Here is a 17,368-nt window from a genome sequence, read left to right as displayed (position 1 = left end):
CTGCTAAAGAACCCTCAACATCAGTAGGGACTCACTGAAGGTTCAGAAATTCTGGATCTTGGTTGTTTATTCCACTGGAGGTAGTTGTACATATTCATGGCCATATATCAATGAAGTGATTCTTCTCAGAGACTCTGACCCAAATTACAGGAAGAAAAGTCTTTTCAAAACCAACCTCTGACAGATTTGTTTTAAGACTCCTACTGGGCAACAAGATACAGACACATCTAAGTAAAGAAAGAGTACCTTCGGAGTGCTTCATCTTCTTGAAGTTCAAATAATTCTGACGGTTTCTTGAAAAAGTGAAAAACAAAGTCAAAAACTAAAAGTTTGTGGACTATAGAAGCTAACACAACCTATTAGGTGAAAAACCCAATACACAGAATTGTTTTACATAGAAGACATTAGAGTGTAACCCATTACTTTATGAAAAAACTTTTCCTTTCAAAATTAGTTTCCTCACATTATTCAGTCAACAAATATTTACTGAGCACTTACTATGTGCCAGGCACAATCCCAGGCTCGTGGGTTGCCTGAGTGAATCAAACAGATGTTCCTGTCCTCCTGGCGTTTACAGTCACTGGATAATTTTTAAAAGGAAAGGACTCCATGGATTTTAAATGAGTCCTTGAGTAATTCAGTACAGATTTACTGGGACTTACAAAGCAATGTGCAAGGTGCTATGGACAGTCCCAGTTCCTGGCTTCAGGGTGCTTTTGTTCAGTTCCTCGAATTTATGTATAAGTTAAAACACATCGGTTTCTGAGTCAACCAGATTCTCTGAGGCCTAGATATGCTTCCGTTTCCATTGAAGCACAGTCCTTGCTCTTTGCAAACATTTAATAAATACTTGCTAAATTGGATGCTAAGGGATATAAAAAATAATTTTAAAAAACCTGTCATTTCAGTTATAGTATTTGTTGACACATACATTTTTTTCCAAGCATATCTGCCTAGGTGGATAGAGAAAGGCTCCCTAATTGAGTTCTGCCTGAAAACGCAGAAGTACTGCAGAAAATTGTGTTGGGATTGCTGAATCCCAGCATAAATGTCAGTGATACTACTTCTAACACTATATGCCTCCTGATGTGACACACTGAAAAAAAAAACACATTACCTATATGGTATCCTTGCCCAAAACACATAACCTGAATCTAATCATGAGAAACATCACAAGGAGACATTTTGCAAACCAACTGGCTGGCCCCCTTTAAAAACATCAATATCCCATCACAGTAAAATAGACTAGAGTAAGAATCATCAATAGATGCTAAATTGGATTATGTGTCGTAGGGAAAGGAGTTTGAGGAGGAACAAGTTATTAAACTGTCTCAAAACACCTCCCCTAATAGTTACAAAAGGAAATACAGTAACTATGTAATATGGACACTGACAACATCTTAACCAGGTTATTTAAACTCACATCACCTATTCTGGTAAACAGACATCACGTGCCTCTAAATGTCATACCCTGAGAAGCACACGATATCACTTAAGTAGGATTCTGGCCCAAAATGCATCATTAGAATCTTATCATGAGGAAATATCAGACAAACACAAATTGAAGGATAGCTTCTAAAATAAATGGTCTGTATTCTCCAAGAATATCAGGGGTGCCTGGGTGGCTCACTGGGTTAAGCGTCTGACTTCAGCTCAGGTCATGATCTCAGTTTGTGGGTTTGAGTCCTGCATCGGGCTCTGTGCTGACAGCTCAGAGCCTGGAGCCTGCTTCAGATTCTGTGTCTCCCCTCCTCTCTGCCTCTCCCCGGCTCTCTGTGTCTCTCTCTCAAAAGTAAATAAACATTAAAAAAAAAATTTTTTTTTTTAAAGTCAGGTGTCATGAAAGACAAGGAAAAGCTATGAAACTATTCTAGATTAAAAGAGATTAAAGATGCGGCATCTGGGTGGCTCAGTTGTTTGAGCATCTGACTTTGGCTCAGGTCATGATCTCATGGTTTGTGAGTTCCAGCCCCGCGTCGGGCTCTGTGCTAACAGCTCAGAGCCTGGAGCCTGCTTCATATTCTGTGTCTCCCTCTCTCTGCCCCTCCCCCACTCATGCTCTGTCTCACTCTGTCAAAAATACATAAATATCAAAAAAATTTTTTAAATAAATAAATAAATAGATAGATAAAAGAGATTAAAGATATGACAAATACATGCAATGTATAGTCTTAGACTAGACCCTGGTCCAGGGGGAGAAAGTTCCTTAAAAGAGCACTATTGGGACAATTCATTAAATTATAACGTGGACCACAGATTCAAGCCTATGTTTGTACTGTATCAATAGTGTACCGATTTAAAATTATCCAATTTTGATAATTATACTGTGGTTAAGAGAAAAGCCTTGTTCTTAGGATACACAGACTTGTTAAGGGGTGAAAGGGGATGCCACATACCATTAATTCTCAGACGGTCCAGAAAAATACTATAAATATATATATTATAGGGCAAAGCAAATATGGCAAAATGTTAAACATCAACAGAGTTGGGTGAAGGGTGTACAGGAATTCATTCACACTACTGCAACTTTTCTGTATGTTTAAAATTATTTCAAAATAAAATTATCACATGAATTTAAGAAAAATAAAAAGTTAATCACATGAATCTAAGCACAGACCACTTCTTTTATACAAGAGTTCATCTGAAATCACCAATTAAAAGGTAAAATAGTGGCAAAACAATATTTAAATAGAAAGAAAAAGGAAATAACCTCATGAAGACTCATCTGATAACAGAAGGTATTAAAAGCAGCAAACACTGGGGCGCCTGGGTGGCTCAGTCGGTTAAGCGGCCGACTTCGGCTCAGGTCATGATCTCACAGTTCGTGAGTTCAAGCCCCGCATCGGGCTCTGTGCTTACAGCTCAGAGCCTGGAGCCTGTTTTGGATTCTGTGTCTCCCTCTCTCTGACCCTCCCCCATTCATGCTCTGTCTCTCTCTATCTCAAAAATAAATAAACGTTGAAAAAAAAAAAAAAAAAGCAGCAAACATTCCTTGTGTTAAGTCTGAGCTCCTAATCCGAAGGTTCTATCAGTGCAGAGCCAGCAGAAAGGACAAGAGAACTTCTCAGAGGACGGACTGACCTCACCAGGCTTTGTGGACGGGCACAGCCACTTCTCCAACAACATGTCCCAGACTTTCTCCAAATTAATTTCGTTAACTTCAGCAATTTCTTTGGCAGCTGCGTGAATATCTAAGATATTCAAAATAAAGAGTTTAAAAAAAGAAAAACCCAAGTTTTCAGTGCAAGATAACTGGGAATCAAAATGACAGTTCTCCCTGAGCAGAAAGATAAATGGTGCTTTGTCCTCACCGGGATATTCTTTGCTGGAGGAATTCTGAATTCTTTGACTTATGCTAGGATGATCGTACAGACTGACGATGAGATGTGCAGGCTTTCCTATCACTCTTAGATATTCCGCGGTGTTTAGCTTGTGGGCTATGAGCACAGCTTCAGTGCCTGATCGCCGGTACTGAATATGAAGCTTCTTCAACAAAGCCTCTGCTTTTTCACGCGTTTCATCCTTTAAAAAAAAAAAAAAAAAAAAATCCCAAGCAGGGATTCCAAGAAAAGGTCACATTCTAAACCTCAGGTGAGGCGAAGAATCCATCTTTATCAATCAAGATCCCTCCCTGCCTTAGTTACATCCTTACATATCTACACAAATTCTCATCTTCTTTATCCATTTTAGGCATCCAACCCTTCAAGACGCCATCAGCAGGGCGGGATGAGAAGGTGGGCCAGGGAGCACACTATGTAAATGAAAAGAGAGGAGCCTTCCATTGTACAGTTCAGACTCACCTGACATGGGATATTCTGTAGCCATCTCTCAGCTAAATACAGGCAGAATTTCAAGCTGGACATCTTGAAGGAACCTGAACAGATAAAAAAGAGATTTATAAACAAATCATAATCCTTTTATGATAAATGTATTTTAATCAAATTATCAAGGTTTTTTTTTTTATACAAGAATGCATACTCAGAGAAAAAACATAATTTAAACAGAAGGATCAAAGTAAAAAGTCCAAAGGCTCCTCTTCAGCTTCTATTCCTTCAGAAGTTTCCCCTGTATGTGTGTGTCTGTGTATACATGCACACATTTTAACCCCAACAGGCTAAGATCATACATGTGCTATTGTCCACTGTTCTGACTTAATATACACCTTGGGTATCTTTCCAAATCAACTATATAGTATTCTATTCTATGCATATGCTCTATTTTTAAAAACAAATTCCTGACAAATGAGCATTTTAAAAAAACAGTTATTTTTTACGGGTGACTGCGTGGCTCAGTTGGTTAAGCATCCAACCTCAGCTCAGGTCATGATCTCACGGTTCGTGGTTTCAAGCCCTACGTTGGGCTTTGTGTTGACAGCTCAGAGCCTAGAGCCTGGAGCCTGCTTCAGATTCTGTGTCTCCCTCTCTCTCTCTCTGCCCCTCCCCTGCTTGTGCTCTGTCTCAAAAATAAATAAATATTAAAAAAATAACTAAAAAGTAGTTATTTTTGACTTCTGTTACAACTAAAAACATGGCAGTAAGTGCCTGTGTTTGTGTGCTTATTTGGTTATGCAAGAACATGTAAGGATTCATTACTAGAAGCAGGAGTACCTGTTAGGAAGCAATTTCTATTCCTACAAAACAAGGTAGAGAACACCCACATCCCTGCACCCTGATAAGCTGCAAGGAGCCTTGCTGACTTCACTGGAGCCTTTCAACATTCAGCAAATTTTAATCATTTCAGCAATGCACCAAGTGAAGAGAAAGGGCACATAACATTTTTAACTACCATCAATAGTTTTAAATGCCTCTTCTCAAAGATAGGTAAGGAGTAAATTTTTTTATTGCAAGTTCAAAATAAGCTGACAATTTCGAGCCCATTTAGAGGAAGAATCCATACCTTCTGGGATATCCTGGGCAAGACTGATGCCAATAGCTACAGCCCACTCTGGGTTAACTATAGACAATAAGTAGGACTCGATGGTTTGAGTGATCTTAGTTATTTCCTTGTTAATCAGTGTTGAGGATTTAGCTTGTGTTAACTTCAGAAGCTTTGGCTTCAGTTTTTTTTCAAAAACATGTTTGGCTGTAGACACATACAGAGTGTCCAAAGAGAACTTCAAAGAGAGGAAAAGAAAAGTTAAGGCTGGGGGCACCTGGGTGGCTCAGTCGGTTAAACATCGGACTGATTTCGGTTCAGATCAGGATCTCATGGTCGTGAGATCAAGCCCTACAAAGGGCTCTTTGTTAGGAGTGCAGAGCCTGCTTGGGATTCTCTCCCTCTCTGCCCCTCCCCTGCCCCCAAATAAATTAACATTAAAAAACATACACTTAGGGGCGCCTGGGTGGCGCAGTCGGTTAAGCGTCCGACTTCAGCCAGGTCACGATCTCACGGTCCGTGAGTTCGAGCCCCGCGTCAGGCTCTGGGCTGATGGCTCAGAGCCTGGAGCCTGTTTCCGATTCTGTGTCTCCCTCTCTCTCTGTCCCTCCCCCGTTCATGCTCTGTCTCTCTCTGTCCCAAAAATAAATAAACGTTGAAAAAAAAAAAACAAAAAAAAAACAAAAAAAAAACCATACACTTAAAAGAAAAAACTTAAGGTTGATTTACATGCTCACCTTTAAGGGTTTTACATGAAAGTAGTACAAAATCCTTCTACAAAGTAGGGTCTGAGTTAACTAGAGGGTATAAAGGTATGTTTGACCAAGTCTCAACCCATTACCTTCATTAATTTACAAATCAGGAGCAGTGTTGGAAAAGATTCTTCACTGAGTTCTGTAGCTAAAAAAGAAACAAGAAGATTATGATTTGCTTAAGAAAACAAATTTGGGCTATTCAGTAAAATTCATAAGAAGTTAAGGAACATACAGAGAATTTTCCAGAAGTTCTGTGCTGTGCCAAAGAATATTAGGTGAAAAGGCAGTCTAGTTTGGGCAGCTGATGGCAAACTTATCACATGCTCCAACATATACTGATATTCTAGGTCCACCGGAGGAGATATTCTTCTGTATGATTTCAAATGTTTCAGAAGACTCAATGCCTATATTAAAATATAAATGTATTTTCTTGTGAGCTTAAACCAATCCTGTTTCTTAACTCTCTAACTTGATTGTATCATAGAATTCCATTCCTGAGACGGTCTTGTTTTCATTAAGAGAACCAAAACCTTTTGTAGTTTTACCTCTAAGATTATCCTTCTAAACCACAATTTATATGATGATTAAAGAAATTATACTCAGAGAAACTAATGGAACCCTGTTATTGATGGGATTTTTCTAAGTGAGTCTGAAAGTTCCCCATAACCTCTTCAAACAGTCTGAGGAAGATCTCAAAAATACTGGATTTCATTTTAAAAAGGCAGGCAGTAGGTCTAAAATTAATCCTCTATACCCTTACATCTCTTTAGGCTTATATCTGATATTTTGGGTGCTTGTATAATTTTTTGAATCAACCCATTTTCTTTTAATGTTTGAATCCATTTTAAAAAGATACAAAAGCTACTATGACCAAAATTCAGAAAAGACTAAGAAGTTACTGAAAGTACTAGAATCGAGTCAGCCCTACCTACTAATATAGAAAGTGGAATCTGACTCTGGGTCCCACATACTACCACTTCTTTTTTGTTGTTGTTGTTGTCGAATCACAGAAATTTTGCTTTAATTCTTCTAAATTAGTCCTTTAGTGACTTCATGATCTTAGACAAATTTAAACTGCCTCAGTAAAGCCAAAATAGGATTAAGATAAACGATAAAATATGAAGAGCATGAGAAGTATTTATTTACAGAAAGCATTAGTGGCAGAGGGGCAGAGAGAGAGGGAGACAGAGAATCCAAAGCAGGCTCTGAGCAGTCAGTGCCAAACCCCATGCTGGGCCTCGAACCCACAAACCGTGAGATCATAACCTGAGCCAAAGTCAAACACTTAAGTGGCTGAGCCACCCAGGCACCCTGAGAGTGACAAGTCTTTTTACTTCTGTATCCCTTTGAAAGAACCAGGGGCGCCTGGGTGGCTCAGTCAGTTAAGTGTCTGACTCTTGATTCTGGCTTAGGTCATGATCTCACAGTTTGTGAGATTAAGCCCCGAGGAGGCCTCTCTGCTGACAGTGCAGAGCCTGCTTGGAATTGTCTCTCCCTCTGCCCCTCCCCCACTCACACGCGCGTGCGCGCACACGCACTCTCTCTCAAAACAAAATATTTTTAAAAAATCTTAAAAAAAAATAAAAATAAAAAAAATAAAGAGGAACCAAACAAAAAATGAAGCTCAAAGGACAGTCCAGAAAGGTCCTATAGGACCACAATTTTGTGAAATGATCCAAAAAGAAGCAAAAATATAATTCTAAAATCTACAATACATTAGTTATACCTGATTGATATTAATGTTGGTTATCTTTTCATCAGCTCTTTCTATAACCTTCAGGACCACTTCAATCATTTCGTAGCTGTAGGGATCCAACTGTATAAAAGTAAAAATATGTCAAAACTTAAGATGGTGCCAGGCCAGGTTTTATTATGGTCATCAGTACAGGTCAAAAATGTAAAATCTCAGTGTGCCATAGTGTTAGATTAGATAATTCTTCTACAAATGAACTGAAATGCTCTTATCTCTAAAATTAGTTGTATCAGGATAAATAAACCTTAAAATGTCTCAGAAGTGATTTTAAAAAGAAAGCTGTTCCTAGGATACTAAAAATCTAGAAAGAATAAATATATCAAGACTTCATAATTTTGTAAGATCTTTAAATGAAAATTCTATGTCTTCCATTTAAGATGGGAAAAGTACAATAGGAGGAAATGGACATTTTCTTGAAAATTATGTAACTAAAAGTTTGGGCCTCCAAGCAAAAGTTTCTCCAAGTATTCCATTCTGGCTCTAACCACATACTAAAATGCAAAAATTAATTGGGTGGCATCTATATATGTTCATGAAAAGAAAGGAAGTATTCTCTTTGTTCTTTGTTTCTGCCCACACACCATTACTTTTTTTTCATTTCTTAAATGCCAACTCAAGTCACATGAATAACAACACTGAACTAAGTGGGAAGATGATTTCCGTAGTACCTAGAACTTTTGGAAAGTCTTTATTAATTTTGGCTGAATTTCAGGAAATACTGAAGTATTTCTTGTAATCTTACAATCTTCCTTGCCCTTCAATCCACCTTTACTCCCCCAACAAACTACTCCTTGACTTAAAAGTTTCAATTCTCAGGAAGATGTCCTAAGAAAATAATCAGACTAGAGGCCAAATAGGTATATGTATGTATGGAGATATTCACTGTAGCAATATTTAATAGGAAAATATACAAATAATTTAAGTGTCCATCCCTAAAGGCTTGGTTACAGTATGTTTATCCACACAGTGGAGTAATATGTACCTGTCAAAAATGAGATAGATGTATGTTATTGACACATAATGACAATATGTTCAGTGAAAAAAGGAGAAGAACAGAATAGAATATTTAGTCTAAATCAGTCACCAAACTACTAACGTTTTTATCTATGGGAATGGGGTTATAGAGATTTTGCTTTTTGATTAATACTTCTCTCTAGTTTCATCTTTTTCAAAGAATGTGTGCTATTTTCAAAAATCTGAAAAACAATGCTATTTCTATTTTCAGGGAAAAAGGGAAGAAAACTACTACATTAAACTATATTAAAAAGGTAGAAATCTAAAATTACCAAAATTATAAGTTTATAAAAAATACAGGACTTACTTTTCCAGCTTGTTACTTTATGTACCTAAATTAACTAAGGGTAGGAGGGATGTTTGAAGTGACCCGATACATTCAGTTCCCCATTCATCTACCTTATGCAGTATTCCACTAAGACTGATGACCAGATCTTTTGTGCTCGTCAGTAGAGGAACCATTTCCAGGGCTTTGGCCAGGAGTTTGGGGTGCTGCTGCTTTGCAGACTGTGTGCTCATGTCTCCCTGGCCTTGGCTGGCATTGGTGTTGTGTAGCAGTGTTTCGATGAATAGCTGAAGAGCTGCATCACAGTCCAACTGAAATGTGCTGAAAGAAGTATTCAAATACAGGCTAACTTCTCTCCATGCATGTGTTTTCATACAATTTCTCACTGACACACTCCCATCGAACCCTCTCATTGTCCAGCCTCATTATCAGATCACATACACATCATCAAGAGTTAACTGCTGTCTTTAAAAAATCAGATCTTGGGGGCACCTAGGGGGCTTAGTCGGTTAAAGCGTAGGACTCCTGGTTTCAGTTCAGGTCATGATCTTGCAGTTCATGGGTTCCAGTCCTGCATCAGGCTCCATGCTGGCAGTGTGGACGGAGCCTGCTTGAGATTCTCACTCTCTCCCTCTCTCAAAAACTAAATACGCTTAAAAAAAATCCAGATCTTGGGGCCCTTTGGGTAGCTCAGTTGGTTAAGCACCTGACTTTAGCTCAGGTCATGATCTCATTGTTGGTGGGTTCAAGTCCCATGTTGGGTTCTGTGCTGTTAGTGCAGAGCCTGCTTCAGTTCCTCTGTCTCCCTCTCTGTCTGCCCCTCCCCCACTCACACATGCTCTCAAAAATAAACACTAAAAAATTTAAATAAATAAATAAATCATCAGATCTTGGGGTGCTTGGGTGGCTCAGTCAGTTAAGCATCTGACTCTTGATCTTGGCTCAGGTCATGATCTCACAGCTCACCAGATAGAGCCCCACGTTGGACTCTGCACTGACACCATGGGGCCTGCCTGGGATTCTCTCTCTCCTCTCTCTCTCTCTGTCCCTCTCTGCTTGCACTCTGTCTCTCAAAATAAAAATAAAATAAACTTAAAAAAAAATCATGGCCATGTAATGGCATAATACTGGGGATAAATTTGTTAATAAAATTGAAAATATTTAATAGGGCAATTCCACTTTCACACCCTTCACAAAAAATAGCCAAGATACACACACAAGGATGTCTGCTGCAACAACTGTTTGTAATATTTAAAAACTGAGAGCAATTCAATTATCCATTGAAAAGGGGCTAAATAAGTTATTCATACAAAGGAATACCAGAGTTCAAGAGATACAAAGAAAAGCTATATGTACCAATCTTATAAATATACTGTTAAGTGAATGATGCATGCTATAAAATAGTTTGTAAAATATGATTCTGTTTGTGATAAACTTAAAGAATGCATGTTTTTATATGCATAGGGGAAATAAAGGAACAATATAGGCGAAATTCTTTAAACGGTGATTATTCCTGAATGGTAAGATTATATGGAACTTTGATTTTAATATGTTCTATCTTATTAGAAAAATAATAAAGATTAAAAAAATAAGAATGAAATGGAGCTATTATGTGTATTGTGCTAAGTGAAATAATTCAGAGAAAGACAAATACCATATGATTTAACTCATGTGGAATTTAAGAAACAAAACAGATGAACATATGGGAGGAGGAGAAAAGAGAGAGGGAAACAAACCATGAGAGACTCTTAAAGATAGAGAACAAACGGTTGATGGAGAGATGTGAGTGGGAGATGAGCTAGATGGGTGATGGATATTAAGAAGGGCACTTGCTGCGGTGCCTGGGTGGCTCAGTCGGTTAAGCATCTGACTTTGGCTCAGGTCACGATCTCATGGTTAGAGTTTGAGCCCCGCGTCGGGCTCTGTGCTGACATCTCAAAGCCTGGAGCCTGCTTCGGATTCTGTCTCCTTCTCTCTGCCCCTCCCCACTTGCACTCTGTCTCTCTGTCTCAAATAAACGTTAAAAGGGGCGCCTGGGTGGCTCAGTCGGTTAAGCGGCCGACTTCGGCTCAGGTCATGATCTCGCGGTCCGTGAGTTCGAGCCCCGCGTCGGGCTCTGTGCTGACAGCTCAGAGCCTGGAGCTTGTTTCAGATTCTGTCTCCCTCTCTCTGACCCTCCCCCGTTCATGCTCTGTCTCTCTCTGTCTCAAAAATAAATAAACGTTAAAAAAAAAAATTTTTTTTAAATAAATAAATAAAATAAACGTTAAAAAATATTAAAACAGGGGCACCTGGGTGGCTCAGTCAGTTAAGCGTCCAACTTCGGCTCAGGTCATGATCTCAAGGTTCTTGAGTTCGAGCCCCGCATGGGGCTCTGTGCTGACAGCTCAGAGCCTGGAGTCTGCTTCAGATTCTGTGATTCCCTCTCTCTCTCTGCCCCTCACCTGCTCATGCTCTGTCTCTGTCTCTCTCTCTCTCTCAAAAATAAATAAACATTAAAAAAAAAATTAAAACAAATATAAAGGAGGGCACTTGTTAATGATGAGCACTGTGCGTTGTATGTAAGTGATGAATCACTGAATTCTACTTCTGAAACCAATATTGCACTGTATGTTAACTAAAATTTAAATAAAAATTTGAAAAAAATGAAGAATGAAATTATAGACAATTGAAATGCCTTAAGCCCTATTAACAATATGATAGCTTAATTTGCTACACAGAATAACAAATATCAAGAAAAGCTTTAAGTAGGACCATTAAAAAATTTTTTTTGTTTATTTGTTTTTGAGAGAGAGCATGAGTAGGGTAGAGACAGTATTTTAAAACCAGTCACTTAGGGGCGCCTGGGTGGCTCAGTCGGTTAAGCGGCCGACTTCGGCTCAGGTCATGATCTCACGGTCCGTGAGTTTGAGCCCCGCGTCGGGCTCTGTGCTGACAGCTCAGAGCCTGGAGCCTGTTTCGGATTCTGTGTCTCCCTCTCTCTGACCCTCCCCGTTCATGCTCTGTCTCTCTCTGTCTCAAAAATAAATAAATGCTCTGTCTCATTAAAAAAATTAAAAAAAAAATAAAAAATAAAATAAAACCAGTCACTTAAGTGGGTCACTGAATATGGGTTTGTTTTCTCATATATAAATTGGTGCTAATATGCAATAAAAATGTAAAAATTAAATGATGGTGCATGAAAGCACTTTGCAACTAATAAAGTGACAACAATCTGGTCATCCTATTTATTAGATAAACATGTGAGATATTATTTACTCCTACTTATCACAATAACTGTTATATATAAACATTTAGTTTTAGTTTTAATTACTTGTTATTTTAAAAAATTCTCCCTAAATCATATTAAAAAAAGTTTTGTTTATTTATTATTGAGAGAGACAGAGCACAAGCAGGGGAGGAGCAGAGAGAGAGAGAGAGAGAGAGAGAGAGAAAGAGAGAGAAAGAGAGAGAAAGAGAGAGAAAGAGAAAGAGAGAGAGAGAGAGAGAGAGAGAGAGAGAGAGAGAGAGAGAATATCCAAAGCAGGCTCCAAGCTTTAGCTGTCAGCCAGAGCCCAATGCAGGGCTGAAACCCATGAACCGTGAGATCATGACCTGAGCAGAAATCAGATGCTTAACTGACTGAGCCACCCAGGTGCGCCCCCCACACTTTTCTTTCAATAAGAAACATCATTATCCTTTTTTTTTTTTTTTTAACTTAAGAGTTTATTTATAAGGGTGCCTGGGTGGCTCAGTCGGTTAAGCATCTGACTCCCGATTTCGGCTCAGGTCATGATCTCACGGTTTGTGAGTTCAAGCCCCACACTGGGCTCTGCACTGACAGTGTTAAGCCTGCTTGATTCTCTCTCTCCTTCTCTCTCTGCCCCCACCTTACTCACTCTCTTTGTCTCAAAATAAATAAACTGTTTTTAAGTTTATTTATTTTCAGAGAGGAAGAGAGAAAAGTGGAGAAAGGGCAGAGAGACAGAGAGAGAGAGAGAGAGAGAGAGAGAGAAAGAGAGAGAGAATCCCAAGCAGGCTCTGCACCACCAGTGTGAGGCTTGAACTCAAGAATTGCAAGATCATGACCTGAGCTGAACTTGGATGCTTCACTGACTGAGCCACCCAGGTGCCTCTAAATCATACTTTTCATTACATCTTTTTTTTTTCTCTCCATTATATCTTCATTTAAGATTACTTTGCCCCTATGTTGATCTGATTTAGAAGTTCAATTGCTCATAACAATACTCCCAAACTTTCCTATCATGGGAATCATCTGGAACTCCTATTACGGATCAGATTTTGGGGCTTGGCCCAGATCTGCTGAGTCAGAACCACCAGGAAGGGGCCCAAGAATCTTTATTTTTAATCAGGAGCCCCAGGTGATGTTCAACATGAGGCAAGTCTGGGAAACACTTAACCATGAATTTAAAAGGTGATAACCTAAGAGAATTTAATCTGGTTTTGGATTCACTTAGTTTGGAGGTTAAAAAAAACATCCACAGTCCATAGACTGCATGGAATAATCATCTTTATTACTGTGTTCTTGCAATAAGGAGTACCAGTTTGTTAACCTAATAGTAAAAATACCACTAAAGTTTAAAGAGTTACCAGCAATATTCCAGAATGAGGCTTGTGTCCATATCTATATTCTCCACAAGAGCTTTAATGAGGTCTTTCTTGGTGAGAAAATGTTGCCTGAAAACCGGCTGGAAAGAAATCTAGAAATAAAAAGAGCAAAACAAAAACCCCAATAAAGCGAAAGGTATTAGAATAAGGACACCATGGTGATTTGCCTTTTTACTATCCTTTTTTATAGAGAAACATTTTTCTAGACTCCTCTAACCCTTTTTTATCCCCCTACCCAACTTGACCATCATTCTGAGATGTCAGGTATATTTGGCTATGGGCCCCAAATCTCTTAGTCAGGTTACCCTTTGGTTCTTCATCAATTAGTTGTTATCAATAACCAGTCCCATTTCTACATTTGAACTAGGCTTCAAAACACATATCCTTTCTGTAGTGATCACATTCCTGATTAGCCTACTTGCAAGTAAAATAAAGTGTTTTTTTTTTTTAATTTTTATTTATTATTTTTGAGACAGAGAGAGACAGAGCATGAACAGGGGAGGGTCAGAGAGAGGGAGACACAGAATCTGAAATAGGCTCCAGGCTCCGAGCCATCAGCCCAGAGCCCGACGCGGGGCTCGAACTCACGGACCGCGAGATCGTGACCTGAGCTGAAGTCGGATGCTTAACCGACTGAGCCACCCAGGCGCCCCAAGAAGAAATACTTTTAAAAAAAATACCAAACGCACTGAGTGTCTAAAGCAGACTGAAAGAGAGGCTGTGGTCAAGATGGCAAGGCATAGAAATGCAGCATCACGCGAACTGAATCACGGAGAGACTGAATTATACTCTACAGCCAGATGTATTATACTCGTATAGTTTGAGGACCTCCTGTAGAAAATAGAGGATGCCTTTCTGTCAACCAGTGATCTAAAACAAAAAGGCAGTATGTCCACTTTCTCGGTGGGTCTTACTTCTAAGTGAATGCATGTGAATTTCAAGCCACATAATGTTCATAATGTTCTGAGCTGTCAGCACAGAGCCCGACGCAGGGCTCAAACTCACGGACCGCGAGATCACGACCTGAGCCGAAGTCGGACGCTTAACCGACTGAGCCACCCGGGCGCTCCAAAATGTTTTAAAGACATAGTGTCAAGAACACAGTTTTGTTTGTTTTTACAAAGTGAAAAATGACTTTTCCCTAGGAGTTCATAAACTTCAGTATACCTGTGTACACACTGATGTTATCTTTTTAATTTTTAAATTTACTTATTTTGAGAGAGAGTGAGCGAGAGAGAGAGCACACAAGCAGGGAGGGAGCAAAGAGGGAGGGAGAGAATCTCAAGCATGCTCTGCACTGTCAGTGCAAAGCCTGATGAAGGGCTCAAACTCACAAATCATGAGATCATGACCTGAGCCAAAGTCAGATGCTTAACCGACTGAGCCACCCAGGCACCTTCACATTGACTTATCTTCCACCAAACAGCAACAGAAAAGTATGAGGCTAAAGGCTAGGTCTGAAACAGCTTATATGTTAATTAATCCTAGATATAGTTCTATCAATGGGAAAGCTAAGTAGAAAAAAATGTCAAGCCTCAGGGGTGCATCTGGGTAGCTCAGTCAGTTAAGTGTCCAACTCTTGATTTTGGCTCCGGTCATGATCTCACGGTTCATGGTTCAAGTCCCACACCTTTCAGTGCAGAACCTGCTTGGCATTCTCTCTCCCTCTCTCTGTTTGGGATTCTCTCTCCTTCTCTCTCTGTCCCTGCTCTGCTCTCTCGTGTGCGTTCTCTCTCAAAAATAAACATTAAAAAAAAGTCAAGGGCACCTGGGTGGCTCAGTCGGTTAAGTGTCCGACTTTGGCTCAGATCATAATTTCACAGTTCATGAGTCCGAGCCCTGCATCAGGCTCTGTGCTGACAGCTCAGATCCTGGAGCCTGCTTTGGATTCTGTCTCCCTTTCTCTCATCCCCTCCCCCACTCACATTCTGTCTCTCTCAAAAATAAACAGACGTTAAAAAAAAGTCAAGCCTCTTCTAAATTTTCTTAAAAATACAGAAAACAGGAAATGAAGCAAATGGTCCTTATTTGTTTGAAAACAATAATGTGTATATTTAATATAACTAAAATTTATGAGTCCACAACATATATCCTCTCCCCAAAGAAGAAGACTTTAAGATTTCCTGGGGAAATCATCAGAATGGATCAAATTTGATGGTACTCTGAAGAATACTCACACCAAGTTTGCCAAGACGAATACCCCACTGAGCATCAGTACTGAGTTCACGGAACTTAAGCTCTGTTTCTATTTCCTGATAGAGGCTGGCCAGCTGAGAGCCCACCAGAGATATTGCCTAAAAAATTAAAATAGAATTAAAATTCAATCACAATAGAATATGTTCTAACACCTTTTGGATGAAACCCAACAATAAAAATCATAACCTTTCTTTGTGATAACAGTGTGGAATATTACATATTGCTTCATACACACAGTCATTATTGATATTAATAGGTCATTCAGCTTTTATTATGATGCCATAAATGTAGTCTGGCTTTTCTTCAAAGAAAAGGCCAAATTTTGGTTATCCTGAAAATAAAATCCCCACAAAAGGCAAATTTTAAAACAAACATCAAAGAGAGATTCTGCATCTGCTAACCTTGTCCAACAAAAAAGACCTGGCTCGTGGGTCTAAGGTTTCAAATACACTTCAGATATAGTAAATGTAAGAAGTGAAGGTCTATGGCCACATACAGATTTAAGAAATAAAAAATATCCTAATTCTTTGGGTTGAGCAGTGCTTATGACCTGCATATACATTCACTGGTGTGTCAGTAGTCAAGGAAAAGCTGTTAGAAAACAAGAGAGTTTGCTCCACATTTCTTCTGCTAAATCATTAAGTGGCAAAGCCAACTTCATTTTTTCCCCTAAATCTCTTCATAAAGAAATGAAGCTGTGCTTGCTCAGGCCATACCAAAATTTTGTCGTAATTCTGCCACGCTTTATCTATGAGCTTCCAGAGATTTTCAAACACTTCTTTTTGGGGTAACAGAGTGCAGTAACCCAATGCCAAGTCAAGATCCACCAGGCGACAATTAAATACCTATTGGAAGAAAGCATCAAGAGAAGGACATTCTTTACAATCAAAATAGAATTTGGTCTCTGAATGCTTATTTGTTATCAAATTTAATTATAACCCCTAAGAATAAGAAGAATAAGAAAGAAAGAAAGAATAAGTTTCGTGAAAAGTGATTTAGAGTAACTTGGTTCCAACTTGTATGCTTAGTTTTAATATCCTTTATCATTATCATAAACTTAAGGAAACAACTTGGACAGGTTGTATATAGCACAGAACCCTTACCTTCTTCTCCCTGACAATCCCATCACTTCTCTTTAAGCCCCAATATGCCCTCCCCATCCTCATTCTTATCCTGAGATATCAGAAGCAACTAGAAGAGAGAAAAGGAAAAAAAAAAAAAAAAGAAAGAGAGAGAGAGAGAGAGAGAGAGAGAGAGAGAGAGCAGCTTACCAAGAACGGATACTCACTTTGTGCAACAGTGTTGTAGCGTTTCCCCTGATAAATGTAACAGCTTTCTCTTTCAGTTCCATAACAACATGCCTTGATTTAACTAATGTGGCCTCTCCAAACAACTTTTAGAAAAGAACAAAAGAATTGTTAGGTCTACTTCTATCTATGTGTCATTTTGAAAACTCTTCTTAAATATTAAGGAACTTTGAAAATTCATCATTATATGCAAAATGTGCTGGCATTTAATCTATGATGACAGAATGCTGCAGCTGAGGGGGGAACTGACTGGGAAGGCACAAAAAGGAACCTTTTCAAATATTCTAGACCTTGACTGTGCTGTTGGTGACATGGTGAATACACTGTTGACAGACTTAAAATGTGCAATTTTGAAAGCAATACTTTACTTAAAGTTAATTTTGGGGCACCTGGGTGGCTTAGTTGGTTAAGCATCTAACTCTTGAATTTGGCTCAGATCAGGGTCATGGGATTGAGCTCCACATCAGATTCTGTGCTGAATGCAGAGCCTGCTTAAGATTCTTTCTCTCTCCCTCTCTCTGTCCCTCCCTCCACACTTGCACACTCCCCGTCTTTCAAAAAAAAAATGTATATA

At 39.0% G+C, this 17,368-nt stretch overlaps 1 protein-coding gene across 3 annotated transcripts in view; it reads right to left on the bottom strand.

The window, feature by feature from the left end:
* KNTC1 (kinetochore associated 1) overlaps positions 1-17,368 on the bottom strand; it is a 74,760-nt gene that overhangs the window by 14,142 nt on the left and 43,250 nt on the right. For all 3 annotated transcript variants that reach the window (XM_049619427.1, XM_049619428.1, XM_049619429.1), the window contains 13 exons: positions 16,776-16,880; positions 16,204-16,332; positions 15,469-15,585; positions 13,274-13,383; positions 8,797-9,004; positions 7,357-7,446; positions 5,863-6,034; positions 5,717-5,775; positions 4,897-5,113; positions 3,801-3,874; positions 3,312-3,522; positions 3,082-3,191; positions 247-293 (listed from right to left, as the gene is read on the bottom strand). In XM_049619427.1, coding sequence (XP_049475384.1) covers positions 247-293; positions 3,082-3,191; positions 3,312-3,522; positions 3,801-3,874; positions 4,897-5,113; positions 5,717-5,775; positions 5,863-6,034; positions 7,357-7,446; positions 8,797-9,004; positions 13,274-13,383; positions 15,469-15,585; positions 16,204-16,332; positions 16,776-16,880 — 1,649 coding nt within the window. The remainder of the gene's footprint in view (positions 1-246; positions 294-3,081; positions 3,192-3,311; positions 3,523-3,800; positions 3,875-4,896; positions 5,114-5,716; positions 5,776-5,862; positions 6,035-7,356; positions 7,447-8,796; positions 9,005-13,273; positions 13,384-15,468; positions 15,586-16,203; positions 16,333-16,775; positions 16,881-17,368) is intronic.

This window comes from Panthera uncia, assembly GCF_023721935.1.
Source record: "Panthera uncia isolate 11264 chromosome D3 unlocalized genomic scaffold, Puncia_PCG_1.0 HiC_scaffold_8, whole genome shotgun sequence".
NCBI classification, from domain to species: domain Eukaryota; kingdom Metazoa; phylum Chordata; class Mammalia; order Carnivora; family Felidae; genus Panthera; species Panthera uncia.
Note: the sequence above shows the minus strand (reverse complement) of the source record. Positions and strands in the feature narration are given on the sequence as shown.